Source organism: Ovis aries, chromosome 7, assembly GCF_016772045.2.
Source record: "Ovis aries strain OAR_USU_Benz2616 breed Rambouillet chromosome 7, ARS-UI_Ramb_v3.0, whole genome shotgun sequence".
NCBI lineage: Eukaryota > Metazoa > Chordata > Mammalia > Artiodactyla > Bovidae > Ovis > Ovis aries.
The window spans coordinates 99735138-99761817 of NC_056060.1; the positions used below are offsets into that span (position 1 = coordinate 99735138).

Here is a 26680-nt window from a genome sequence, read left to right on the forward strand (position 1 = left end):
CACGGCCTTCGGACCTGGGCTTGTCCTGTGTGCCCTGTGTGGTCGTTGTTGACTCAGGCGTCCCCTCAGCGGGGCTGGGAGCTGCTCTCACAGGAGGGCCTGGTGCACGGGGGCCTCTCCCTGTAGTCTTTCCACTGGAGTCGCTCCCGTGAGGCTCCTGGGGCACCCTCACCCCTTTGTGTGAGGAGGACAGTTAGGCAGAGCAGGGACTGTGTGGGCGACGTGGATTTAATTAAAGGGGTACTGGGTGGGGGTGATGCTCAGTCGTGTCCGACTCTGCGACCCCATGGCCTGCAGCACACCAGGCTCCCCCGTCCTTCACTGTCTCCCGGAGCTTGCTCAGACTCACATCCATCAAGTCGGTGATGCCATCCAACCGTCTCATCCTCTGTCGCCCCTTCTCCTCCCGCCTTCAGCCTTTCCCAGCATCAGGGTCTTTTCCGATAAGTCGACTCTTCTCACCAGGCGGCCAAAGTATTGGAGCCTCAGCTTCAGCATCAGTCCTTCCAGTGAATATTCAGGACTGATTCCCTTTAGGATGGACTGGTTGGTTCTCCTTGCAGTCCAAGGGACTCTCAAGAGTCTTCTCCAACACCACAGTTCAAAAGCATCAATTCTTCAGCACTCAGCCTTCCTTATGGTCCAGCTCTCGCATCCATGCATTACCACTGGATAAACATAGCTTCGACTAGACGGACCTTTGTCAGCAAAGTGATGTCTCTGCTTTTTAATAGGCTGTTGAGGTTGGTCATAGTAGATGCTTGAGGACTTGTCAGGAACAGTTTGCAGCGTGGGGCAGCTCACCTGTAGCTGTCTGTTGAAGTGACGTGTGTGCACACAGCCTCACGCTCACTGGCATGGGGTCTGTTGCCTCACTCACAGTAACAGTCCCTATGTCTTCCTTCAGTGTCTTAAACTTTCTGTGTTGGCTGTTGTCTTGAATGGCTGCTGGGAGCGGCGCAGTCTGCGGCCCGGTGTGATTCCTGTGTTTGGGTTTCTCCCTTCAGTGCTGTCAGGATAAGCCTTTTAATACGTTTCGCTACATGTTTGCCAATGACTTACATAACACCCAGTTCCCGAGTCGCTCTTCTGACTGGACATCATCCAGACCCAGTTTCTGGAGATCAGCCCTCCTTTGTGGCCCTCAAGCAGAACTCCATGTGTGAAACACCCACTCTTCTGAGTTAGCAGCAGTCAGAATCGCCACTTCTGTCCTTCATCGGGGGACCATCCCGACGTCTGCGTTCCTGAACGCCGACTTGAGGCCAACATTGCACGTGGTCAGGTTTTGTGCTCAGCATGGGGGCAGCCTCAAGTTCGGCAGGTGCCACCCGCAGGAAGCCAGCGGCTCTCCTCTCTGTGGCCGTCTTAGGGGCCAGTCATTCCGGAAGCGTGTGAGCAGACGCTGCGTGGCCTACGGACTGCCGCAGGTGGAGAGCCGGCACTCCCCAGTCATGATGATGGTGCCGTTTGAAAGTTCTGGGATTGATCTGAAAGCCGACAAGTTCCAGGTAGCCAAATACTGATGTGTTCCCATTTTTTCTGGTTTTTTCCCCTCTGGCTGTACCAGGCCTTAACTGCAGTACGCAGGACCTTTAGTCATGGCGTGTGGGACTTCGTCCCCTGACCAGGGATCGAACCAGGGCCCCTGCACTGGGAGTGTGGAGTCTCTAACAGCTGGACCACAGGGAAGTCCATTCTGCTGCTTTTAAATGCGCGACTCAGTAAACACATCGTTTTGAGGTTAACCTAACTCGCCATAGAGCGTGGAGTCAGCAGCTTTCTCTTTGATCGGGAACACTTCCAAGACCTTTGGGGATGAATGTGACTGTGCTCCCCTTGGCTGTTGTTGCTCACAGTAGGTGCTCAACCAGTGTTTGTTCAGTGAAGACCTTATTCTTTCACAGTCTTGACTTCATCCTTCCACTTTTATAATGTTTTTTGAGTTGTCCCTTTTATCGTGGCAGTCTTCATGCAGGTTGGGAAAGGATTTCCAGACGCAGAGCATTTCAGAAGGGAGTGAGGTTATTAGGAGCGAAGAGCAGAGATAGAGCGGGCTGCCGCCTCCTGACAGGCCAGGGCGAATTGGCCTTTTTTGTGGGTTAGTAGCCAACTTCTATGCCTCGAGACAAAGACAGTTCCTGCCGGCGGATCACCATTAGGGGTTGGTTAGGTCCCCGAGCAGTGACTCCCGGGGTGAGCGTTCCCGCCTGATGCGGGGTCAGGAGGCCTGCTGGCGATACCAGAGGAGCTTTTGGCCGTGGTTACACAGGAGCTCAGTCGGCTTCAGGGGCGACCTTGGTCCAGTCTCTGCCCTTGTGGCCATGGTGTGCGGCCTGGCGCCTGTGGCCTTGGGGCAGGACTCCACACCTTTAATTGAGGCGTATTTAACTTTTAGGCTAGATGGAGTCATATGGGTTCAGAGAAATCTCAATATCGGAAAGATCACCTCGTGGTTTGGAAGAGCAGCAGCTGTGTTCTGGCTGTCGGGCGTCTGCGAGTGCTTCAGGGAGACAGTCTTCCCTCTGTGCACCTGTGCACTTCAGTGTATGCTGAGCGCGAACGTAGGCGCTGACGAGGCTGCCCAGCGCTCTGTCCAGAACCCCTCCCACCTCTGGGAATAACGCACAGACCGTCTCAGAACGGTGGCCAGATGTCCCGAGCATCCCTGCCCTTATCCCAGGCTGAGGGCCGGCCCAGCCCCTTGCTCAGCCCCGGGCTCACGTGCTCCTGAGACGGCGGGTTCTCTTTCCTGTGATCAGAGGCAAAGGTGCTGCAAACAGATGCCCGCCAGCTTTCAGTCTTCATGGCTTTGCTTTCTCTTTTCTCCGTCTGGTTAAACATTTTTCATTTCTGTTGCCAAGCGTGGCTCTGGCCGGAAGAACTAATAAAATTTACAAGCGCCCACACCTTAACCGTCCCCTTGCTCTCCCTACACCAGCTCTGCCAACCTGCCTGGGGCCCGGCGCACGGCTCGGGCGCTCAGAGTTCCCCAGGAGGCCACGGCTGAGCACCAGCTTTCAGGTGATGTTTCTCTGTAACCCCTCGTGTTCTTCTGCTCAACTGACAGGACCACGTCCTGGCCCCACCGCTCAGCGGTCCACGTCCAGTCCCCACGTCCTGTCCCGTCTGCTGGGCACAGCCTCTGCTGCCCCTGCTGGTCCTGGTCTCTGCTGCCCAGGACCCATCCCATCCACCCCCGCTCAGCTCCCGCCTCCTCCTGAAGCGGTTTCTGCCGCCCGTTAGGATCTGTGTCTCTCTCCCTTGAAGGCTTCCGAGGCCCAGGAGATAGCGCTCCGTGTCCTCAGGGGCAGCACGGTCGATGGGAGCAGCGTGCCTCCCACCGCCTCGCCCCTGCCTTCTGCCCCCACCCCCGGGCCCCACCACGCACCAGTGCCTGTCAGCCACCAGTGTGGCAGTGATGGCCATCTCCTGGCTGTGACCCCCCGGGCCTGCTTGTGCTCAGTTAGAAGTGGCTCAGAGAGACAGCACAGAATTGGAGAGAGTCCAGGGACCAAGAAGGAGCCCTCCCCGAGCACAGGGTCTGAAGGCTCAGGGACTCGAGGTCTTTAGGAGCCAGAGTGACGGGGGCGTGCAGCCCCGCACGAGTGGTGAGACTCAGCCCGCTCACTTCTCTGGGCTTCCTTCTCCTTATGCTTCAGGAAAAGCGAGAGAGCCACCTTCCTGTAACTCGCTTCCTTGCCAATCAGCACATCTGTGATGAAAGGCGCTCCTTCCAGAAGGTTCATCTGCCAGGAACATTTGATACCTTGCCTAGGGTTTTACTGCTTGAGGATGAGCTACTCGGTTAGATGCAACTGGAGACATAAATTACATCTCAGACTGAAACGTGAGCCTGCTGCTTGTTGTCTGTGATTGAGCTAAGCTGCTAAGCCTAATCCGTCACAGTGGGGACCAGCTCTTTCCCTCCCGGAACTGATGGGGGAGCCAGTAGCTCCTCATGCGTGTCCGCGGCCACCCTCTCACCTGGTGTCTGATCACTGTATTGTCATAACACCTGTCTTCAAAGTGACCCATGCCTGGGACGGTGCCGTCCTCTGTTTTGTAAAATGCCAGCTGGTACCACTGTGACGTGTAAATGTTGATGATTAGACAGCCTCGAGTTATTCGACATCCAGATTGAAGGGGAAAGTGGCACTCTGTAAATATATGATGCCCTAGAATTGGGGTCAGAAATGGCAGTCTAGGGAAAAGCGCACTGCTTCCTGTCAGGCATGGACAGCTCAGTGCTCCTGGCGTGTGAATCGGCTGCCACAGAACGGCACAGGGGGGCTTGCGACCTGGGTCTGAGCCATAAAGATTCATCATCCCTCACCATGCGCATTTGAGAAGTAACGCAGTAAGCCAGGAGCTAAAAAAGAGGAAAGTCGTTTTTTGTCTGAAACTCCATAAAGTTTTTGATAATCATTGAATAGGCATCACTTCCCAACCTCTGGCCTCTTTTTTTTTTTAAGATGTCAAGGGCCAGGGTTTCCAGAATTCGGCTCATCCTGTCTCGTTGTTCAGTTGCTCAGTCGTGTCGGACTCTGTGTGACCCCATGGACTGTAGCCCGCCAGCCCCTCTGTCCGTGGGATTTCCCAGGCAGAAGGTACTGGAGTGGGCTGCCGTGTCCGCCTTTACGGTGGAACTTCCTTGCTCAGAAAACCTCTTGCAGCTCCTCACTGCACATCACAGTAAAGGCCGCTCTCTCACCAGGGTCCTGCGACGCCCTGGGCTGTAAGTGAAGGATAACCAGCTGAAACTTGCTTCAGGCGGGGCTGAATCCAGAGGTCTGCGCGGTGTCATCGGGGTTCCTTTCTTCTAGCGCCCGGTTCCTTTGAAGAACGTGGAGGTCGGTCTGCAGCTTGGGGCTCACGTGAACCTTGCCGAACTGTTACAAGTCGTTACTTCCGTGGCCCCGAGGGCGGGCTCTTGTCTAACACTCAGAAATGAACTGTCTGAGGAGACACGTGCTGACCAAGCAAGAGACCTTATTGGGAAGGGGCGCCCAGGTGCAGAGCAGGCGGGAGAGGGAGCCCAGGAGGACCGCTCTGCCACATGGCTCACCGTCCCGGCCTTCATGGGGACTGGGTTAGTTTCCAGGTTGCGTCTGGCCAGACCGAGATGGATTCCAGCACAGAGGATTCTGGAGGTTGCTAGGCGCTTGGGCTGGAGTCTCCTCTCCCCTTCTGGCCTTTCCCAAACGCTTCCAGTTCGGGTAGCTTGTTCTGCGTTCCTTGCCGGGACCCCTTGTAATAAGGTAACTCGTGCGAGGCATGGCCGTTGTTCCCAAACAGGCTGGGCAGTTTCAGTCTGTGGCTCCCGTAGCGAGACTAGCTTCCCAGAGAAGGGTGGTCTCTTCCCCATATCCCTGGCTCAGGCCACGTGCCCATCACCATGGCCAGGAGCCGGCCCGATTCAGCAGGGAGAGGCCGCAGGTGTCCACGCCGCTCCCCTTCACCGCCCCCTGCAGCCTGCCGCTGCGTTCCCTCTCCAGCGCTCCCCCGCCTTGCCTCCCTCACCATCCCCCTGCACCTGCCCTCAGGCTGGCCTCCCCCGATGCTGCTCCCTGCCAGCTCTCCGTTCATCAGAATTATATCAACTTTTCAAGGTCCAGCAAAAATATTTCCTGTGGAGCCTTTTCTTAAGTGACCACCCTTACGAGGTCCTTTCTTCCTTTTCTGCGCAGACTCTGCCTGTCGCACGTGTTCCCTTTCGCAGCTTTCCTCACCTGCATCTGGGGCAGGCGTCCCCCCGCCCTCAGTGCTTCCATGCACGTTGCTGCATTTGCTTCCACGCAGATGCCCAGAAAGTGAGCGGGGAAGGTCCTTTAACCCCGTTTTTGCAACTCAGCATTTCCTGACCACCACCTGTGCTTCAAGGCTTGTGCTGGGTGCTGAAGTGAGGTGCATCAGTGCAGTAACATCCGGGAGATTGGGGCGTCCCAGGAGCTGCGAGTGGTAAAGCGTCCGCCTGTCGGTGCAGGAGATGCAGATCCGATCCCTGGTGGGGAAGATCCCCTGGAGGAGAACGTGGAAACACACTCCAGTAGTCTTGCCTGGGAGATCCCATGGACCGAGGAATGTGGCAGAGGCAGACATGACTGAGTTCCCATTTTACAAGTGAGGAAGCTGGGGCCTGGTGAATGCGTGGCCCGGTATCCCCCGTGGCCGCCTTGCTTAGTTCCTCTCGCACACAAGTTCTCGGCGTCTCTGGGCCACTAGGGACCCTGTGCCCCCCGCCTGGACCCACCCTCACCTGACCAAATACAAGTCACCTTTCAAAGTGTGATTAAAATGTCACCTTAGGGGGACTTCTGCTGAGCACCCGTCCCCGACAAGTCTAAAACAGGCCTCCTATTTTCTAGGGCTCGTCTGCTGTTGCTCACAGCACCGTCACAAATTGTAATTAGTTATTTTACTTCCATAAATGTGTGTGTTTAACGTCTCCCCATGAGACTGTACATCCCGAGAGAACAGGGATTGTGGCAGTTGTGGTGACTCCTGTACATTGAGTACAGGCCGGCACAGAAGAGAGACCCAAGGAGTCATGAGTGGGCTGAATGAGCACAGCCTGAGCCTCTCACAGCACCCTTAGCACCCGCACAGACGCAGCCCGGGCTGCCCAAAGGCCAGGTCCACACAGCGCTGCCGCTCACCATGCCTCCCCTGTGCCCCGGAAGGAGCAGCCTTCTCTATCCAAGTCTAACTTGTGCTCACCAAGATAGGAACTGTAGGGCTAGCACTCTGTATGGGTTCTGGAGACAGAGCCCCGTTTGACCTGGGCGTCCAGGATGAGAGGGAGTGATATGAGTGTGATTGGGTGGCCAGGGGAATGAGGCAGAAACGGGGGTCGGTCACCCGGGAAGGGGCCGGGGGATGGTCAGTGGTGTGGGGAGCGCCCAGCTTACCTCCAGGGCGCCCACGTGGCGGGCAGGCCCCGTGTGAGGAGGCAGGAGCAGTGTGAACACCGGCCGGGTTCGGCACCTGGCCTTGCATCCCCATGAGGGTCGAAGTTAGTACGAGCCTCTTCTGGAGTTCTCAGACTCAGCCTTCATTTGGTGGGTCTTGTTGAGTTCTCACTGTTGCATTCCTATCCCGTTATCTTGGACACTCATTATACATGAAAGCAGCTTTCATACTTCACCAGAGTGACAGCCCATTACTGTAGCAATACTGAAAGGATTCCAAGTATTTGGTAGTATCTTCTACATACTTCCTGCTGCTGCACACAGAGGTCGATAGAAATGGGCTGTGACAGCCAACAATTTCACGTATCTTTATATACTTTATTAAACTTTGGAAGCTTTGCTATAATTTATTTTCTGAAACTTGGACATCTCATTTTTAGGAAAGAGTAATTTGCAGAGTGTCGTAAATATATTTGACCTAACTGATATCAGAAAAAGCTCAAAACAGTCACAAAAATAGCTCTGAATTCTGTTGTGAGCATCATAAAAATATAGTTGCATCTTGGGACCTTCTTGCAGAAAATGAGATGTAATTATAGATTCTGTGTGTCTGCAGGGCCTGGACAGTTTCAAAGTGAAACAGAAATTCTTCTCTGGGAGCAGCCAGGAGCCCACAGCCTCCTTCCCTGTGCCATACGACCTGCCTCCAGAACTGTACGGAGACAGAGGTGAGACCTGGGGGACAGAGACGCTCGGGTGTGAGTGCCAGTGCAGAGACGATGGCGCTCGGGGAGACCCGTGGGTGGGCTCTTGGCTGGAGCCTGGCCGGTGGGCTGCTCTGGGAGCACAGGTTTGCAGCCCCGGAGACACGGCTCTCAAGCTGCTGGGTCTCAGAACCCCCTGTGCCCTTACTAATCAAGGACCATAGACAGCTTTCCTTTACGTGGGTTTCTATAGCTGTTGACATTTGTCATAAAGAAATTAAAGCCAATAAATTTTAAAGTACTTATTGACTTATTTTAAAATAATAATAAGCCCATTGATATACTTAAAAATACCTGAAGTGGCTATTCGCCAGCTCAGGTTGGTTTGGAAGGCGGCCTCGTCCCCGCTTTGTAGGCATGCCTGCTGCCTGGGCCGACGGCTGGGCTCTCGCCGCTGCTCCGCACTGCCACCCATGTCGGGCGGCCTCTGTACACCCAGGCGGCAGTGACGACTTAATGTTAGGACGGCCGTCGTTCTGACTTTACAGGTGTACCCCCACCCCCGTGAAAGGTAGGTCCCCAAGTCACCCTCTGAAAACTGCTGCGCTAGGCGAGGACTTTAAGGTCAGAGACCAGGTATATTTCGCAGAGGCAGTCGGAGGCGCCTTGGCACAGGTTCCCAGTGCTCTGGAGGGAGGCTGGCCGGGGTGGGTGTCCCCACCTCCGCATCTGCTCTGATGTGGCCCCTCCACCCCAGAGCGCTTCTCTCAGCCCCGGGAAGTCTGGGTTTGAGGCGAGTTCACGCTTCACCAGGCTCATGCAGAGGGAGATGTAATACAATCAGGACAGGGCAGATCCTGCCATATTTTCCCCTGTAGGGTAGACGTCTACTGGGGTAGCCAAGCATAGTCCACGGTTTTTGAGCAAATGCTAAATGTGAACAGGGCAAGTTTGAGTTTTGATTGGAAAGTGTGATCACTAATCTAGAGCCAGACATCTTGGAATGTGGAGTCAAGTGGGCCTTAGAAGGCATCACTATGAACGAAGCTAGTGGAGGTGATGGAATTCCAGTTGAGCTGTTTCAAATCCTGAAAGATGATGCTGTGAAAGTGCTGCACTCAATATGCCAGCAAATTTGGAAAACTCAGCAGTGGCCACAGGACTGGAAAAGGTCCGTTTTCATTCTAATCCCAAAGAAAGGCAATGCCAAAGAATGCTCAAACTACCGCACCATTGCACTCATCTCACATGCTAGTAAAGTAATGCTCAAAATTCTCAAGCCAGGCTTCAGCAATACGTGAACCGTGAACTCCCTGATGTTCAAGCTGGTTTTAGAAAAGGCAGAGGAACCAGAGATCAAATTGCCAACATCCGGTGGATCATGGAAAAAGCAAGAGAGTTCCAGAAAAACATCTATTTCTGCTTTATTGACTATGCCAAAGCCTTTGACCCTGTGGATCACAAGAAACTGTGGAAGATTCTGAGAGAGATGGGAATACCAGACCACCTAACCTGCCTCTTGAGAAATCTGTATGCAGGTCAGGAAGCAACAGTTAGAGCTGGACATGGAATAAGAGACTGGTTCCAAATAGGAAAAGGAGTACATCAAGGCTGTATATTGTCACCCTGCTTATTTAACTTATATGCAGAGTACATCATGAGAAACCCTGGACTGGAAGAAACACAAGCTGGAATCAAGATTGCCGGGAGAAATATCAATCACCTCAGATATGCAGATGACACCACCCTTATGGCAGAAAGTGAAGAGGAGCTAAAAAGTCTCTTGATGAAAGTGAAAGAGGAGAGTGAAAAAGTTGGCTTAAAGCTCAACATTCAGAAAATGAAGATCATGGCATCCGGTCCCATCACTTCATGGGAAATAGATGGGGAAACAGTGGAAACAGTGTCAGACTTTATTTTGGGGGGCTCCAAAATCACTGCAGATGGTGACTGCAGCCATGAAATTAAAAGACGCTTACTCCTTGGAAGAAAAGTTACGACCAACCTAGATAGCATATTCAAAAGCAGAGACATTACTTTGCCGGCTAAGGTCCTTCTAGTCAAGGCTGTGGTTTTTCCCATGGTCATGTATGGATGTGAGAGTTGGACTGTGAAGAAGGCTGAGCACCGAAGAACTGATGCTTTTGAACTGTGGTGTTGGAGAAGACTCTTGAGGGTCCCTTGGACTGCAAGGAGATCCAACCAGTCCATTCTGAAGGAGATCAGCCCTGGGATTTCTTTGGAAGGAATGATGCTAAAGCTGAAGCTCCAGTACTTTGGCCACCTCATGCGAAGAGTTGACTCATTGGAAAAGTCTCTGATGCTAGGAGAGATTGGGGGCAGGAGAAGAATGGGATGACCGAGGATGAGATGGCTGGATGGCGTCACTGACTAGATGGACGTGAGTCTGAGTGAACTCCGGGAGTTGGTGATGGACAGGGAGGCCTGGCGTGCTGCGATTCATGGGGTGGCAAAGAGTCGGACACGACTGAGCAACTGAACTGACTGAATGACGTCATCCCATTAATACTGCAAAACCTCGGATTCCCTAATGGGGTTGGCCTTGCCTGGTGGGTCCCTTCCTTCCCTGATCGAGGCTGGTTGGGTTCTAGCCGCCTCCCACCCTCACTTACTCCTGGCCTTCGTGGTGAGCCGAGCCTGCCTTTCTGATGGCTGCTTTCTCAGGTTATCTGGGCTCCTCTGACAAAGCCCCTCCTGCCTCACACAGCTGGCTTCCTCTCTCTGGTCACATGGACGGCTTCCAAAGGCCTTCTTGTTCCCTGCCTTCCGAGCCGTATGTATTTCTCTGCGTCCTCTAAGTATGTTGTTGTAAACTCACCATATTTGTTTTTCACTAGCAAGAGGTTCTGTGAGAATTTCAAGGCGTCCGTGACAACTCCTCCCCGCCTCCAGCTCACAGATGGAAAACACTGCTTTAGACCCTGGTGCTTAGGCGCCAGCCTGACAGCTTGTCACGTGACTTTGGGTGGTGGTTTGCCTTCTCTAGGCCTTAGTGTCTCCATTTGCAAAATGAGAAAATGAGAGTGCACAGCTCACTGCTGAAAAGTGACTGAGATGAGGTCTTGAAAGCATCTAACCCAGTGTCCAGCTCCGGAGTGGCATCCAGTTGCTATTAGCCACTGTTTCTGGTTCTTAAAATGTCCGATGCAGCTATAATGGAGTGGGCGGTCGTTCTCTGCCCCACCCTGATGAACTGACCGTCTGCGACTCGTGCAGGACAGTCCCTGACCTAGGGCGTGACCTGATGCCCTCGTTCCCCTTCTGGCTTCGGGCTGTGCCTTTGTCTCTTTTCCTCTCTCTTGTTTTTCCGTTCTGTTCCCTCCTTCCTGCCCCCCAGCCTCCCAGCTCTCCTGGATAAACGTGCTGGTGGTGGGGAAGACCCAGTGTGATGGTGGCCTTAGGCTGAACCTCCTGGGCTGTGTGCTGAGCTGTGGCCTTGGGCCCTGTCTTGACAAAGGGATGCATTGCCAGGCCCGGCCCAGACCTGAGATGAGCTCTCCAGCAGTGGGTCCCAGAAATACATGCCAGCAGTTCCCAGTCACCCGGACAGGGAAGCGCGGTGCAGACGCAGGGAGGGTCGGCTTCCCAGCGGCAGGGCGTTCCCCGGTCTGCCTCCCCTCTGGACTGTAACTGGAGGGGCCCTCGGCTTTGTCTAGCAGGGTGGTGGCAGTTAGTCGCTCCGCCGTGTCAGACTCTCTTGCGAGCCCATGGACTGTAGCCCACCGGGCTCCTCTGTCCATGGGACTTCCCAGGCCAAGAACACTGGGGTGGGTTGCCATTCCCTTCTCCAGGGGGTCTTCCTGACCCTGGGATTGAACCCAGATCTCCTTTATTGGCAGATCGGTTCCCACTCGGCCAACTGGGAGGCTCCCCTGGCAGAGCTCAGCACCTAACCGGCACTAACACGCATTTCATGCGCACACACGACTGTCGCGAGGCACGCGCTCTCACGGGGCAGCCGAGGAGGCTCGCCTGAAACAGGCCTTCATCCAGCCAGTGAGTGGCAACGCTGACTTCACAACCCCCCACCGCCTCCCTGTTGGCATATTTTTGTGGAGGGCCTTCCAGCCAGCATGGAAAAGGGTCTGCCCAAGAAATGCAGACATTTGGTTGTTTATAGAACAGAGCATGGCATTTGCCAGGCGGGCGGTTTCCAGGTCCTCTCTTGGACATCACTGGCTCATCTTGAAGGAAAGGAATACAGTCACCGTTGGTGTCTGCAGGGGGTGGCTCCAGGACCCCCCTGGATACAAAACCCTCAGATGCTCACGTCGCATGAGAAGCGCTCTATGTCCCCAATTCCACAGCCCCAGATTCGACCAACCTCTGATCGTGTAGTACATGTTTGCTGAAAAAAAATCGGCACGAAAGTGGACTCACAGACTTCAGACCGAGGCTGTTGGAGGGTGCGCTGTAGATGCAGCGGTGGTCTTTTAAGTTACTAGGGAATGTCTGTGTGTCACAGGTCCTGCACCAGTGAGACTCTCGTGACTAGCTGTTCAAACAGCAAGGGTCAGCGTGTGTCCTGCCTGGGGATGAAGTACAGCCGCCGTTACCCCCCAGAGCAGTTTGCAGGGAAAGAGGAGAAAGTGCAGGGACGCGCAGACGCAGAAAATGGTGTTTCTCAGACAAGAGAGCGGCCAGTGAGGAGCCAAAGTCAGGTCTCCAGCCCTGCCAGCCCCCTGCCTCCCGGGCAGATGAACAGAGAGTGTGGTTCCTGCTTTCGAGCCATCCGGAGGCCGAAGGCTAGAGAGCAGGGTTCCGATACCGTGTTTCCACCGTGGGCGTTCTGCGGCTGCTGCTGCTGCTGGGAGCTGCTGTGTACATGGTCACTCTATGATTATTCAACACAAACAGCGAGGCCGGGCGGCGTGAGCGGCCGATACCGTTGTTAGGCGGGCCAGCCTCCTAGCTGCCGTCTGCCTCTGCTCAGGAAGAGGCCCGCCCTCCGCCGGGGCGGCTGGCTGGTCCATCCCAGCCGACCTGCCGAGTGAGCACTCCGCCCTTCAGACTTGTTCCGTCACTCAGAACAGTAGTGTTTCTCAGAACAGTGGAGGGGGGGGCGGGGGCGGGTATTTTTAATCATTGCAATGTATTTACACCCTACCCAAGGCAACCTGCTCCAGTATTCTTGCCTGGAGATTCCATGGACAGAGGAGCCTGGTGGGCTATAGTGCATGGGGTCTCAAAGAGTCAGACATGACTGAGCAACTCACACTTTGAGATTATTTGGGCGCTTCTGGAAGAAAAGTTCACATTTGTTGAGTGCCTGCAGTATGCTGGGAACGAGCTCCCCAGTCAGTCTTGCTTTCATCCTTCACAGTAATCCTGGGAGGTTGCGGGTGTAATTAGCTCCCATCTCACAGACAGGGAACCCGAGACAAGATCCACAAGCCTTCCCCAGGCCGCAGACAAAGACGAAGGCAGCATTTGGACCTGGGTCTTCTTTCCATTGTATCCGTACCGTTCCAGGGCCTGTTGCTTTCCTTGATGTGGGTCTACAGTCATTACAGAGAGGTCTTCATGGCTCACCGATCACTGGCCTTAAGTTACAGAACAAAACCGTCTCCGGGGTATGACTCTGGGCCCCGTGGCTCTGTGTGACCGTGACCAGCTGAGAGCAGAGAAGTGGCCTCACTGTCCCCGTGGTCACTGCTGGTTTCTCCCAAAAGAAGACGACGAGAGCTGCCCTCCTTTTCAGGTTCTCTCTGCGGATGGAACGGGCATCCGGCACAGCTCATCCGTTTATCTCATGTAATGGGCTTCCCTGCTGGCTCAGTGGTAAAGAATCGCCTGCAGTCCAGGAACATGGGTTGTTTACTCTCTTGGGAAGATCCCCTGGAGAAGGAAATGGCAACTCACTCCAGGATTCTTGCCTGGGAAATCCCATGGACAGAGGCGCCTGGTGGGCTGCAGTCCCTGGGGCTGCGAAAGAGCAGGACAGGACTGAGCGACTCAACAGCAGCAGTATCTCCTTGAACCTCCTGCCAGCTCCACGTCTTAGGTGCAGATGAGGAAACTGGGGTCCAGAGGCGAAGGGACTTGTGAACCTTAGTGGCAAGCCAGCATTTACCCCGGGGTTCATGCTCCCGTGTCTTAACATGAACCTTTACTGCAAGCTCCTACCCAAAAGGGCTCAGTTCAGAAAAGGGCTCTCGTGATATGTCGACTCCAGCCAGTGAGTGACTTGATCCTATCAGGCGAGTGGATTTTCTGTAATCAGATAAGTATTATACTCATGGAATCTTTTTTCCCCCAGATCGACCATGGATTTGGAACATCCCTTATGTCAAAGCACCTGATACACACGGGAACATGTGGGTTCCCTCCTGAGAGCAGGAAAGCTCTGTGAAGTTGACATGTAAGGCTGAGCCCCGAACGCTGGATGTCCTTGTTTGTAACGTGTGTTCACTTCCCTTAATGTTTCATCTGCCCCCCAGCGAAACTCTGCAAAGGTCAGTCTTTCAGACATGAACGTTGGTTATCCTTTCAGTGGTCACTGTTGACATTCTCACTTGAAAAAAAATTGTATATTTTCTTAACTCCCTTTTCTATGCCTTGGAATAAAAGCTATCAAACTTCCCCATATTAAAAGAATATGAATAGATAGATGCAAAATGATCTTCCCGGTGATGCAGACACTCGTGGTGTCAGCGCTTCTGAACGGAAGGTTGACATTGTGAGCTGTGTTCCACTGGGAAGGGTGCCCCTGATTCAGCTGAAACTTTCCAGAGCAGGAGTGTGACCCGTCACCCCTCCCTCAGCTTTCTGGGTGTGTGGCGCAGTTGCTGGAAGCGCCTGCTGTATGTCACTGAGGCCCACGAGGCTCCCCAGACGCCACGCACCAACTGACAGTCGTCATCCGGCAGCTTCCCATGACACTTCATCCTCCCCACTCAGACCAGCCCCCGCCTGCCCTGTCCTCAGCCGTCCCCACAAACTCGCAGAAAAGACAGCTCACAGGCGCCTAGCAGAGCACACAAGTATTCCACTCGAGGGGCCCCTGCAGGTGAGCTGACAGGGAGGGCGGAGGCCCAGAAAGGGTCAGGATGCCCGCGGGACTCCAGTCACCCCGGTCAGCACAGTGGGTGTCGCCATGCTTCTTGTCCAAGCGCCCCTCAGGGGTGGGAACCACGCTCTCCTCCGACGACCCAGAGCCTCCTGGATTCCTCTGTGTGGGTCTCCTTTCCAGTGGTCCTCAGCCTCTTCATCCTGTAACTTAGAATGCAGTTGATTGTTAATTCTGAATCTTTTTTTTAAGATGCTCGTTTTTCAGAGTGTTCCTCAGAGGCCGACAATGTTCACATCAGAAGTGGGGTGGGAGGTAGGAGGCGGCCGGGCGGGCAGGGATGGGGTCTCCTGCCTCCTCCTTCCTGGCAGAGAAGGCCTCCTTCACTCTCTTATGTTTTGGGTTCTGTAAAGGGTATCATCTGGGTGTTTTTGTTTTGTTTTGCATTCTGCTTAAAAACATAAAATTGAAAAGCCACTGAATTCATTTAACCAATTCCTTCCACTGGTAAGAAAAGTAAGGCTTAAGCCTTCTTGGAACCTGCCTTCTGTTTTAACACTGAAACCTTTATCAGATTTGAACCCAGCAGCAGCCCTGGGCTCACAGTAAAGGCGGATGCGACGATGAGACCAGCCCAGAATGGGAACCCAGCCGTCTGAGTGGGCATCCAGAGGACTGTGGTTGACCACCCGGGATGCCCACTAGCACGGTCCACCCCGGGTGGGCGTGGGCTCAGTGCAGGGCTCCAGGCAGCACTGGACAAGCCACCCAGCCAGACAGCATCACAGCTGCAGGCCAGTCATCCCAGAGCAAAGGAGACCCGTCTTTCCCAGTGGTGCCCGCCGAAGCCCCTTGCAGCCTCTGATTGGCCAGGCTGAGTCACGTGTTCATTAGACTTGCCCAGCCCCAGCTCTCTGCTCCCTCCGCCCTGTGAGACCTTAGGCGAGTCACATGATGCCTCTGAGTCTTCACTTTCTCGCCTGTTAAGTGGGGCTCATAGCTATCCTTCCTGCCTGGTATGATTGCTCCAAGAATCACAGGAAGTAGTGTTCTGGAATGCGGGCAGTAACTCTTTATCAGTTTAAATCGGGATGATTCTTGATGAGTACCACGCTGGCAGTCTCTCCCTGGGGCATTTAGAGAATGGAAACTCGAGGGTCAAAACCCCCGCCTTCTGAGAAATTAGCTACTTCCTGCAAATACCACTCCCGCCCACACTACCGCAGGTGGGTTTCTCTGAAAGATAGGGGAGATTGAAGAGTCCTGGCTGCAGCCAGGTGGCCACGAGGCCTCTGGATTCCAGGTGAAGGAGGCTCTGTTACAGAGGAAACTGTCCCGGGACCGCTTTGTCCCAGAGCCCAGGCTCTCAACTCTGAACAGAGTTAACAGCTCTTCAGATCGCATACTTCCTGCCCTGAAAGCACGATCCACGTTGCCTGCTGCCTCCGAAAAGAGGCGGTCCTCATGGAGGCCGCTGGGGCTGAGGTTGGGGTCAGGGAGTCCACGTTCAAGTGACCCCACGGGTGAGTTGACGCTTGAGCCCTGGGAGGAAGTCCGTTTCACAAACGAAGAAACTGAGGCTCAGATCTGTGAACTGCCTGAAGCCGCCTTCTTGACGGAGAGCCTCTCGCTTCCTGCACGCCTCATACCGTAACAGATTCAAGAAGTGGGCACCTTTGTGCTTCCCTTGGCAGAATCTTCCTTAAGAGACTGGAACAAACCTTGTGATTCCACGAGCCACTTCCCGCCTCTAGAAACAGCCTGGGCCCTGTGAGGAGCCCGCCTGAGCCCCGACTCTGCTCTTCCGGTCTCCCTGGCATTTCAGGGCACGCTTGGCGGTGAGCGCCCTCTCCTTGCCTCTCCAGCTCCTGCTCCTCCTGGGGCTCCCTGGCTGCTGCCCACATGGCACTGGGTGCCCTTAAGAATAAGTGCAGGTGTGGGGAGGGTTGGCAGCAGGAGGGAAACTCGGGCGGTGACGGAAGGGTTTCTATCTTGACTGTGGCTTTGGTTACACTTTACGAAACCCCTTGAATTATGCACCAAGTTGGTTCTTTTATTGTACGTAAATTATAACCCAGTAAAGCTGCTTTTTAAAAACTCAAATGCACAAGTTCAGATATGTACACTGTGTGAAAATTCTACATCAAAAAAAAAAGTTGTTAAACTCTATATATAAACTCTAAAGTACTTGAGGGCAAGTGTATTGATCGCAGTTTATTTTGAAATGCTTTAAAATAAGATGTATTAAAGGATGAATAGATATGGTAAAATATAGGAAAATGTGCCCAGTTTAGATTGCTGCTCTAAAATTCTTTAAACCTTGGTACATGTTTGAAGTTTCCTTATCAAATGTTGTGAAGGGAGACCAGATAAGTTCAGGTCTCTGGTAGGATGAAATAGCTCCTACTGAACCCACTCTCTCAGAAATAAAAATAGAAGTTGTGGTGTCAAGCTTAAACCATCCAGCGACTGAAAGTGACCAACAGCAGTTAAAAGAAGGGGGTCAGCAGCTGCAAGAACGGCGCTCTCCAGGGAGAACTTCCTCTCTTCCCGCCACTTCTGGCCTGAGGTCAGGTCGTAGTCTGCACCACACAAGGCAGGTAAACCTCCCGTGGAAAATGTGCAGTCTTTGTGGCTTGGAGATCCAGAGCACCGACTGACGGAAGAGCCGGAGTGGGGATTCCCAGGTTCTCTATGTAAACTCCTCAGGTCTAGGGCTGAGCCCTGAGCCGTGCGTGCACCTCTAAGGCTGAAAGAACGAGACTAAAACTTGAGCCACTTCTTGATGTAGGGAGGATAATTTTACAGTTGAGTTCACCTAAGTTAACTGCCTGTTTAAAAATTATTATTTTTAGAGAAAGGTAATTAGAATCCAGAATTTCTACATCAAGACTCTTGAGAGTCCCTTGGACAGCAATGAGATCAAACCAGTCAATCCTACAGGAAATCAACCCTGAATACTCACTGATGCTCAGGTTGAAGCTCCAATACTTTGGCCACCTGATACGAAGAGCTGACTCACTGGAAAAGACTCTGATGCTGGCAAAGATTGAAGGCAGGAGGAGAAGGGGGGCAGCAGAGGATGAGATGGTTGGATGGCATCACCGACTCAATGGACATGAATCTGAGCAAACTCCCAAGAGATAGTGGAAGACAGGAGCCTGGCGTGCTGCAGTCCGTGGGGGTCACAAAGAGTCGGATACGACTTAGTGACTGAACAGCAAGCAAGCACCAAATTACATACAGCAGCCACGAGTCGCACGACACTGCTCACACATGACACTTGAATTGTGCACAGCAGCCACGAGTCACACGTGATACTGAAATTTGCTGTTGACTTTAAAGTTAAACATTCTGGGGGGTGAGGGGTGGGGGTGGGGGCAGGGATTTCGTCCCCCACTTCTAGTCTAGCAGCGCCACAGGCTTCAGAAGGGCACAGGTACAGGGTGTTCCTGTCGCCACAGAAGTGATGGGCGGTGTTTATCTGATCAGTTAAAACATGGAGGCTGTCAGAGCTGACCAGAAAAAGGAAGACACTGCTGTACGCTGTCCACCACAGACACACCTGGAATATATAAAGACACAGACAGATTGGAAAGTAAATGGAAAAGACGCTACGAATGTTAAGTAAATGAAGCCTGTGGTAACTAGATTAATATCAGACCAAATAAACTTCAAGGCAAAAGGTATTACCAGAGATAGAGACATCTCATAAAAATGGTCCCTGCATCAGGAGGATATAACAATTATAAATGCTTACATTCAGGCAGGAGACAGAGAGGCCCCAGGCTGAACAGTTCCTCCCCTGTGGACAGAAACTCCTTAACAGCAGAAACTCCATAAAGCAGGTTGATGGAGGAGGCTGGGCCTTGCCCAGATAAGAGAGAAAAGACCACACACTCCATTCTCAGAGTTAAGACCTCCCAGACTACACATGCCCAGAAAGGCTCCGCAGAGGTCAGCAGAAAGGAAGCATCACCTCAGAGTCAAATGGTGCAGCTACCCAGAGGCGGCTTCTCTGGAATCCATCTCGGCTAAAAGATGCACGCACATGCAGGAGGATCCTGAGATAAGCCAAACACAGACTCGGAACCCAGCAAAGCAAGTCGATTGCCCAAAGGAAACCTGGAAGAAATGCCCCATAAAGTGATTCAAACTGCTGCAAGGGCCGGACTCTCAGCCCTCCTGTGTGTCTGTCCACACACACTGTACTCTCAGCCTAATAAATGCTCACCTGCTGCATTACTCTCCGTCTCTATGTGGAAATTCACTTCTACACGGCTGGCGGGCCCGCGCCCGTCACTGGCCTCTGCCCCTGGTACACACGGCGGTTGCCATCCAGCGTTCTCCCCATGCTCCCAGCCTCGGTCTCGGGCAGGAACCAAAGCCCTGCTTCAAGCCACTGCGACCGGTAGTGAGAGCAGCTGGAAGAGTATGAGACAGAAACCGATGTCCTTCACGGGACAGACGGACAGTCCCACGCGGTTGGTGCTTTTATTACTCTCGATAACTGTCGGAATAACTAGAACAAATGTCAGTAAAGACAGAAGGTCTGAAGAGCGCTGTCAACAGCCTTGACGTGGAACGCCACCTCCAGCAGCTGCAGAATCCACACTCTTTAGGGCTCTTTCTTTGGCTGTGGTTGCTCGTTGCTGCTGCACGCAGGCTTTCTCTGGTTGCGGCAGAGGGGCTCCTTTTTGCTGCGGTGCTCGGGTTTCTCCTTGCAGGGGCTTCTCTTGTTGTGGAGCAGCGTCTCTAGCCAGGCGGGCTTCAGTCGCTGTAGCTCACAGGCTCACTCATGGCATATGGGCTTAGCTGCTGTGAGGCATGTGGGATCTTCCAGGACCAGGGATCGAACCAGTGTCCCCTGCATTGCAGGGCAGACTCTCAACCACTGGACCACCAGGGAAGCCCAGAATACATGTTCTTCTCAAGTGCACATGGCTCATTCACTAGGACGATGTTCTGGACCATAGTACAGTCGATTTAGGAGGACTGAAACATACCATACATGGGTCTCTGACCTGTGAATGAAGAATTTTGCTTGCCTTATCGGTAAACCAGTGGTCATGTATGGATGTGAGAGTTGGACTGTGAAGAAGGCTGAGCGCCGAAGAATTGATGCTTTTGAACTGTGGTGTTGGAGAAGACTCTTGAGAGTCCCTTGGACTGAAAGGAGATCAGCTATGGGATTTCTTTGGAAGGACTGATGCTAAAGCTGAAACTCCAGTACTTTGGCCACCTCATGGGAAGAGCTGACTCCTTGGAAAAGACTCATGCTGGGAGGGATTGGGAGCAGGAGGAGAAGGGAACGACAGAAGACGAGATGGCTGGATGGCATCACTGACTCAGTGGACGTGAGTCTGAGTGAACTCCGGGAGTTGGTGATGGACAGGGAGGCCTGATGTGCTGCAATTCATGGGGTCGCAAAGAGTTGGACACGGCTGAGTGACTGAACTGAACTGAACTATCGGTAAACCAAGGTGGTCCGTCAAGCCGCTGCAGCCACCCCAGCAGTGCACCCTGAGGGGATCAGGGTGGGAAAGACAGGATACGGGCCCTCATAGCTCAGGCACACTCAGAGGAACGGTTTCGAGGAGCCCAGAGCTTGTGCTGAGCTCCCTAAGCTGGGGTGTCTGCTTTTCTTTGATTAGTGACCGCACAGCAGCAACAGTTAATGGTGATCTTCTGATGTCCCACTGCCTGGTTTTTATTGCAAAATTCCTATATCCTGGCTCCTCCCCTTCTTCTTCAGGCCAGTCCCTCAGAGCTATCTGAGAAGCTGTCTCCTGGCTTGAAGTCCTCCGAAAGTCTGTCAAATACAATATAATCCTCAACTTTCAGGTTGTGCATTCTTGTCAGTCAACAGACCACACTGAAAATGTTAGGAAAAATTTGTCTTAAGAAATAGATTTTTAAAACAAGTACAGTGCATGGCTAAATAATTTGTAGGTCAAAGGAGGAAAATAAAATATTTTCAATAAAATGATGTAAAAATACAACATACCAAAATTTTTAGGGTGCAGCTAGCCTGGGACTAACGAGACTTATAGTTGAAAATTGCTAACATTAGGAAAGAATTTTAGATCTAAAATTTGTGATCTAATCCACTATAGAAAGTTGGAGAAAAAAAAGTAAACCCAAAAGGAAGTAGAAGAACGAAAATAGAGGAATAGAAATACTACATTGTTTATTCCAGAAATGCAAGGTTGGTTTGACATTAGAAAAGCAATAAGTGAAAACCAAGATATTAGTCAAGGATAAAATTATATGATCATTACACTAGATACAGAAAAAAGCATTTGATAAAATCGACTCATTCATGTTTGTTTGTTTTTTTTTTAACTCAGAACCAAAAATAAAAGACGCTTTCTCAGCCTGATAAAGGGTATCGGTGAAAGACCCACACTGTAGTCGATGCGGAAAAACTAACGGCTTTCTCCTGGGATCAGGAACAAGACAGACGTTTGCTTCCACCTCCTCTATTCAACATTATCCTGAGGTCCTGGCCATTGCACCATGAATAGGAAAAAAAAGTATCAAAAAAAAGCAAAACTCTTATTTTGGATGACATGGTAATTTACATTGAAAATCCTAAAGGAATCAACTACTCAGCTAATGCATAAATTTAGCGAGGTTGCAGGAGCCCAGTTAATTTGTAAAAATCATTTCCATTTTTACATACTACAGCAAACAGCTAGGAAGTAGAATCTTGATATTTCACTTACAGCTGCATCAAAACCCCAGAAAAATACTTTAGGATGAATTTACAAAAGATGCACAAGATCTCTACATGAAACCTTTCCCAGACTGACATAAATTGAGGGCTATACCTCATTCATGAATTAAGATGTCAGTTCTCCCTAAAATAGATCCAACACAAGCCTAATTAAGATCTTGCAAGGGTTTTTTTTTTTTTTTTTGGTGAAATTAACAAGCTGATTATACAATTTTTATAGAAATGTTCAAAGATCCTGTAATATTCAAAGAAAATCTTGATAAAGAAGAGCAAAGTTGGAGGATTCACACAAAAGCTGCAAGTAACCCTCTGGACTGCAGCCCACCAGGCTCCTCTGTCCATGGGATTCTCCAGCAAGGATACTGGAGTGGGTTGCCAAGCCCCCCTCCAGGGGCTCTTCCCACCCCAGGGATCAAACCTGGCTCTGCTGCATTACAGGCAGACTCTTTACTGTCTGAGCCCCCAGAAAAGCCAAGTAATCTAGACATCGTGGTATTAATATAAGGATGGACAAATAATGAGCAAGATACAGATTCCCAAAATAAATTCGCTTTTGTCTTTTCAGCAAATAACACTAAAATAACTGAATATCCGGATGGACAAGAGACAGCTGATACCTCGCCTCTCGGCTCACACCATACAGAAGCAAACCGAAGAAACAAAACTTAATCAAAGACCAACATACACAGGCTAAAACTAAAATTTCCAGTACTGTAAAACTGTAAAAAGAGCCCATAAAACTTACGCAACCTTAAGAGAGGTGAGGTTTCCTGATACACAGAGATCCAAATATAACAGAAATGATTGATAAATTGGGCCTCACTAAAATTAAAACCATACCCATCAGAAATAATTAGGCGTCAGAGAATGTGGGAAACATTTCTAAGATACCATACCTGAGAGAGGATTAGCATCCTGGATCTAGTAGAGTCCCTGCAACTCAGTAGTAAAAAAGAAATGGATATTCACCAGAGATTTTAGAAAGCAGATATACTGATGCCAAAAGTTCAGCTTCTCTGTACATTGGTGCTGAATAGAATCTTGGAGACAGTTTTGAGTGAAATAGAAAAGAACAGCGTTGTTGCTTTGCCAGCAAATGGTGTCACTGCGTGCTAATGATTGCAAAATTGTGTGTCCTCAACTTGGAGAAGAGAGACCTTTTACAGTAAGTGTTCAAAGAGGCTGTGATCAGCGCACAGACACTCTTCTGATGAGTTGCTGGTAAGGTTGAGTAAGCAAGGAGGGGTAAGAAAGCCTTCTCAGGGATCAATGCAAAGAAATAGAGGAAAACAACAGAATGGGAAAGACTAGAGATCTGTTCAAGAAAATTGGAGATACTAAGGGAAATTTTCACGCAAAGATGGGCTCAATAAAGGACAGAAATGGTATGGACCTAACAGAAGCAGAAGATATTTAGAAGAGGTGGCAAGAATACACAGAAGATCAGTACAAAACAGATTTTCATGACCCAGATAATCACGATGGTGTGATCACTCACCTAGAGCCAGACATCCTGGAATGCGAAGTCAAGTGGGCCTTAGGAAGCATCACTACGAACAAAGCTAGTGGAGGTGATGGAATTCCAGTTGAGTTATTTCAAATCCTAAAAGATGATGTTGTGAAAGTGCTGCACTCAATATGCCAGCAAATTTGGAAAACTCAGCAGTGGCCACAGGACTGGAAAAGGTCCGTTTTCATTCCAATCCCATAGAAAGGCAATGCCAAAGAATGCTCAAACTACCACACAGTTGCACTCATCTCACACACTGGCAAAGTAATGCTCAAAATTCTCCAAGCTAGGCTTCAGCAATACGTGAACCGTGAACTTCCAGATGTTCAAGCTGGATTTAGAAAAGGTAGAGGAACCAGAGATCAAATTGCCAACATCTGCTGGATCATTGAAAAACCATGAGTTCCAGAAAAACATCTATTTCTGCTTTATTGACTATGCCAAAGCCTTTGACTGTGTGGATCACAGTAAACTGGAAAATTCTGAAAGAGATGGGAATACCAGACCACCTGACCTGCCTCCTGAGAAATCTGTATGCGGGTCAGGAAGCAACAGTTAGAACCAGACATAGAACAACAGACTGGTTCCAAATAGGAAAAGTCCGTCAAGGCTGTATATTGTCACCCTGCTTATTTAACTTTTATGCAGAGTACATCATGAGAAATGCTGGGCTGGAGGAAGCACAAGCTGGAGTCAAGATTGCTGGGAGAACTATCAATAACCTCAGATATGCGGATGACACCACCCTTATGGCAGAAAGTGAACTAAAGAGCCTCTTGATGAAAGTGAAAAAGGAGAGTGAAGAAGCTGGCTTAAAGCTCAGCATTCAGAAAACTAAGATCATGGCATCTGGTCCCATCACTTCATGGGAAATAGATGGGGAAACAGTGGAAACAGTGTCAGACTTTATTTTTTTGGGCTCCAAAATCACTGCAGATGGTGACTGCAGCCCTGAAATTAAAAGATACTTGCTCCTTGGAAGAAAAGTTATGACCAACCTAGACAGCATATTCAAAAGCAGAGACATTACTTTGCCAACTAAGGTCCATCTTGTCAAGGCAATGGTTTTTCCAGTAGTTATGTATGGATGTGAGAGTTGGACTGTAAAGAAAGCTGAGTGCTGGAGAACTGATGCTTTTGAACTGTGGTGTTGGAGAAGACTCTTGAGAGTCCCTTGGACTGCAAGGAGATCCAACCAGTCCATTCTAAAGGAGATCAGTCCTGAGTGTTCATTGGAAGGATGATGCTGAAGCTGCACTACTTTGGCCCCTGATGCGAAGAACTGACTCATTGGAAGAGACCCTGATGCTGGGAAAGATTGAAGGTGGGAGGAGAAGGGGACGACATAGGATGAGGTGGTTGGATGGCATCAGCGACTGGATGGACATGAGTCTGAGTCAACTCTGGGAGTTGGTGAAGGACAGGGAGGCCTGATGTGCTGCAATTCATGGGGTCGCAGAGTCGGACACGTCTGAGCCACTGGACTGAACTGAAGTTTAAGTAGGAGTCAGCATCAGCAACCTTCAGTCCAACTGGTATGGAGTCTTTCCCTGGTGGCTCAGAGGTTAAAGCGTCTGCCTCCAATGCAGGAGACCCGGGTTCGATCCCTGGGTCGGGAAGATTCCCTGGAGAAGGAAATGGCAACCCACTCCAGTATTCTTGCCTGGAGAATCCCATGGATGGAGAAGCCTAGTAGGTTACAGTCCACGGAAGAGTCGGACACGACTGAGCAACTTGACCTTATGCTTGTGGGCGGCCGCCCTTGACTGTTTGCTTCTTCCTGGTCTAACATCCCCGCCCTTCCCTAATTAACAACTGCTTCAATCTGTCCAGTAGAGCTCAGAGAAGGTCAAGGATGCTGAATGAAGGCTGTTTTTTTGTAATCAAAGGGATAGGGAGGAGCAGAGAAAGGCTTTGTGCCCAGGAGCCCCCCAGGGCCCTGCTTGGTATCAGTGCAAATGGCCAACAAGCACATCAGTCAACGCAGGTGCTCAGTCCTGTCCGACTCTCTGCAACCCCATGGACCGGAGGACCAACAGGCTCCTCTGTCCATGGGATTTCCCAGGCAAGAATACTGGAGTGGGTTGCCGTTTGCTCCTCTAGGGAATCTTCCCGACCCGGGGATCGAACCCTCATCTCCTGCATTGCAGGCGGATTTCTTTACTGCTGAGTCATCAGGAAAATGCAAGTTAAACTACAGTGAGATACCAGTACACATCCACCAATATATTTAAAATTAAAATGACTGATACTGCCAAATGTTCACAAGGATATCGGACATCCAAAACTTGTACCTTGTCAATTGGTACAACTACTTTGGATAAACGTTAGTTTCTTATAAAATTAAACACCGCCACTATGGTCCAAAGAGTCGGACACGACTGAGTGACTGAACTGAACTGAACTATGACCCAGCAGTTCCACTCCTGGGTGTTTACCCAAGAAATATGAAAACATACATCCACCAACACTTGTGCAAGAATGTGCCTAACAGTTTTATTTATGATGACAACCGTTTTCTTTTTGGTAGTCCACCGATTTTTAATTGCATGTAGGGATAATTCAAACAAATCAACAAATGTTGTGACCCCATGGACTATACAGTGCATGGAATTCTTCAGGCCAGAATACTGGACTGGTTTGCCCTTCCCTTCTCCAGGGGATCCTCCCAACCCAGGTCTCCTGATTTGCAGGCGAATTCTTTACCAGCTGAGCCACCAAGGAAGCCCGACAATACTGGGGTGGGTAGCCTCTCCCTTCTCCCGCAGATCTTCCCAACCCAGGAATCGAACCAGGGTCTCCTGCATTGCAGGCAGATTCTTTACCAGCTGAGCTACCAGGAAAGCCAAACAGATAACAGATAGTGGCAGTATTACAGGAAAAGATACAGCAAAGCAGGAGGATAGAATTCCCTGGCCAGTCTTGGTGCACTTTCTTTCTAATATTGTAATCAGAGAAGACTCACTAATCAGGCGGCACTGGAGAGAGGCCTGAGGACGTGAGGTGTGGTATTTGAGGGAAACTTGGCAAGCAGAGAGGAAGCGTGCAAAGACCCTGAGGTGATATGTTCAGGGAACATCAGGAACTCACAGGAAGGGGAGTGAAATAGATAAACTGAGGTCAGGTCACTAGGTGTTTGTGTAAATTAGAAGGATCTTAGAAAACATCAGAAGAATTTCAGCGGAGGAGAGTCATACCCTGGTGGATGCCAAGCACCTTTAATAATCCTGGTTTCTCCCTGGTGGCTCAGAGGAAAAAGCATCTGCCTGCAATGCAGGAGACCCAAGTTCGATCCCTGGGTTGGGAAGATCCCCTGGAGAAGGAAATGGCAACCCACTCCAGTATTCTTGCCTGGAGAATCCTAGGGACAGAGGAGCCTGAGCGGGCTACAGTCCACAGGGTCGAAAAGAGTCGGACACGACTGAGCCACTTCACTTCACTTCTATCAGTAAGGAGAGAGTGAATATTCAAGCAATAAAAAGGGAAGGACTAGTAAGATATGTAACGTGGCTAGATCTCAGAAATACAGGGCTTCACACGGATACACAGCTATGAATCCATTTATACGGAGATCTAGAACAAGCAACACTAACTTCTGCAAAGGGAGACGGTGGCAGAGAAGTTCAGAACACTGATTGCCTCTGTAGGCGTGTGGTTGAGAACTTGCTGGGAAGGGACCTGGGATATTTGGTGGATAGGTTAGATAGATTTCTGTTTAATTTGCAAGAGTGAATGCATTTGCCAGAACTCATTTAATGGTACACTTAAGATTTGTGCATTTCATAG

The 26680-nt window shown here is 50.9% G+C and overlaps 1 protein-coding gene and 1 non-coding gene across 6 annotated transcripts in view; both read left to right on the forward strand.

Moving 5' to 3' along the window:
* The window catches only part of TDP1 (tyrosyl-DNA phosphodiesterase 1), a 72704-nt gene extending 58486 nt beyond the window's left edge, over positions 1-14218 (forward strand). For 3 of the 5 annotated variants that reach the window (XM_012182213.5, XM_012182216.5, XM_012182214.5), the window contains 2 exons: positions 7528-7639; positions 13896-14218. In XM_012182213.5, coding sequence (XP_012037603.2) covers positions 7528-7639; positions 13896-13969 — 186 coding nt within the window. In that variant the 3' untranslated portion in view covers positions 13970-14218. Of the gene's footprint in view, positions 1-4717; positions 4854-7527; positions 7642-13895 lie in introns of those variants that run through there. The other 2 variants (XR_009601316.1, XM_042252853.2) reach the window with 2 other exon arrangements.
* A 10223-nt stretch (positions 14219-24441) lies between these two features.
* TRNAW-CCA (transfer RNA tryptophan (anticodon CCA)) lies at positions 24442-24513 on the forward strand. The gene has a single exon. It is a non-coding gene; the product is annotated as a tRNA-Trp (tRNA).
* Positions 24514-26680: the final 2167 nt, after the last annotated feature.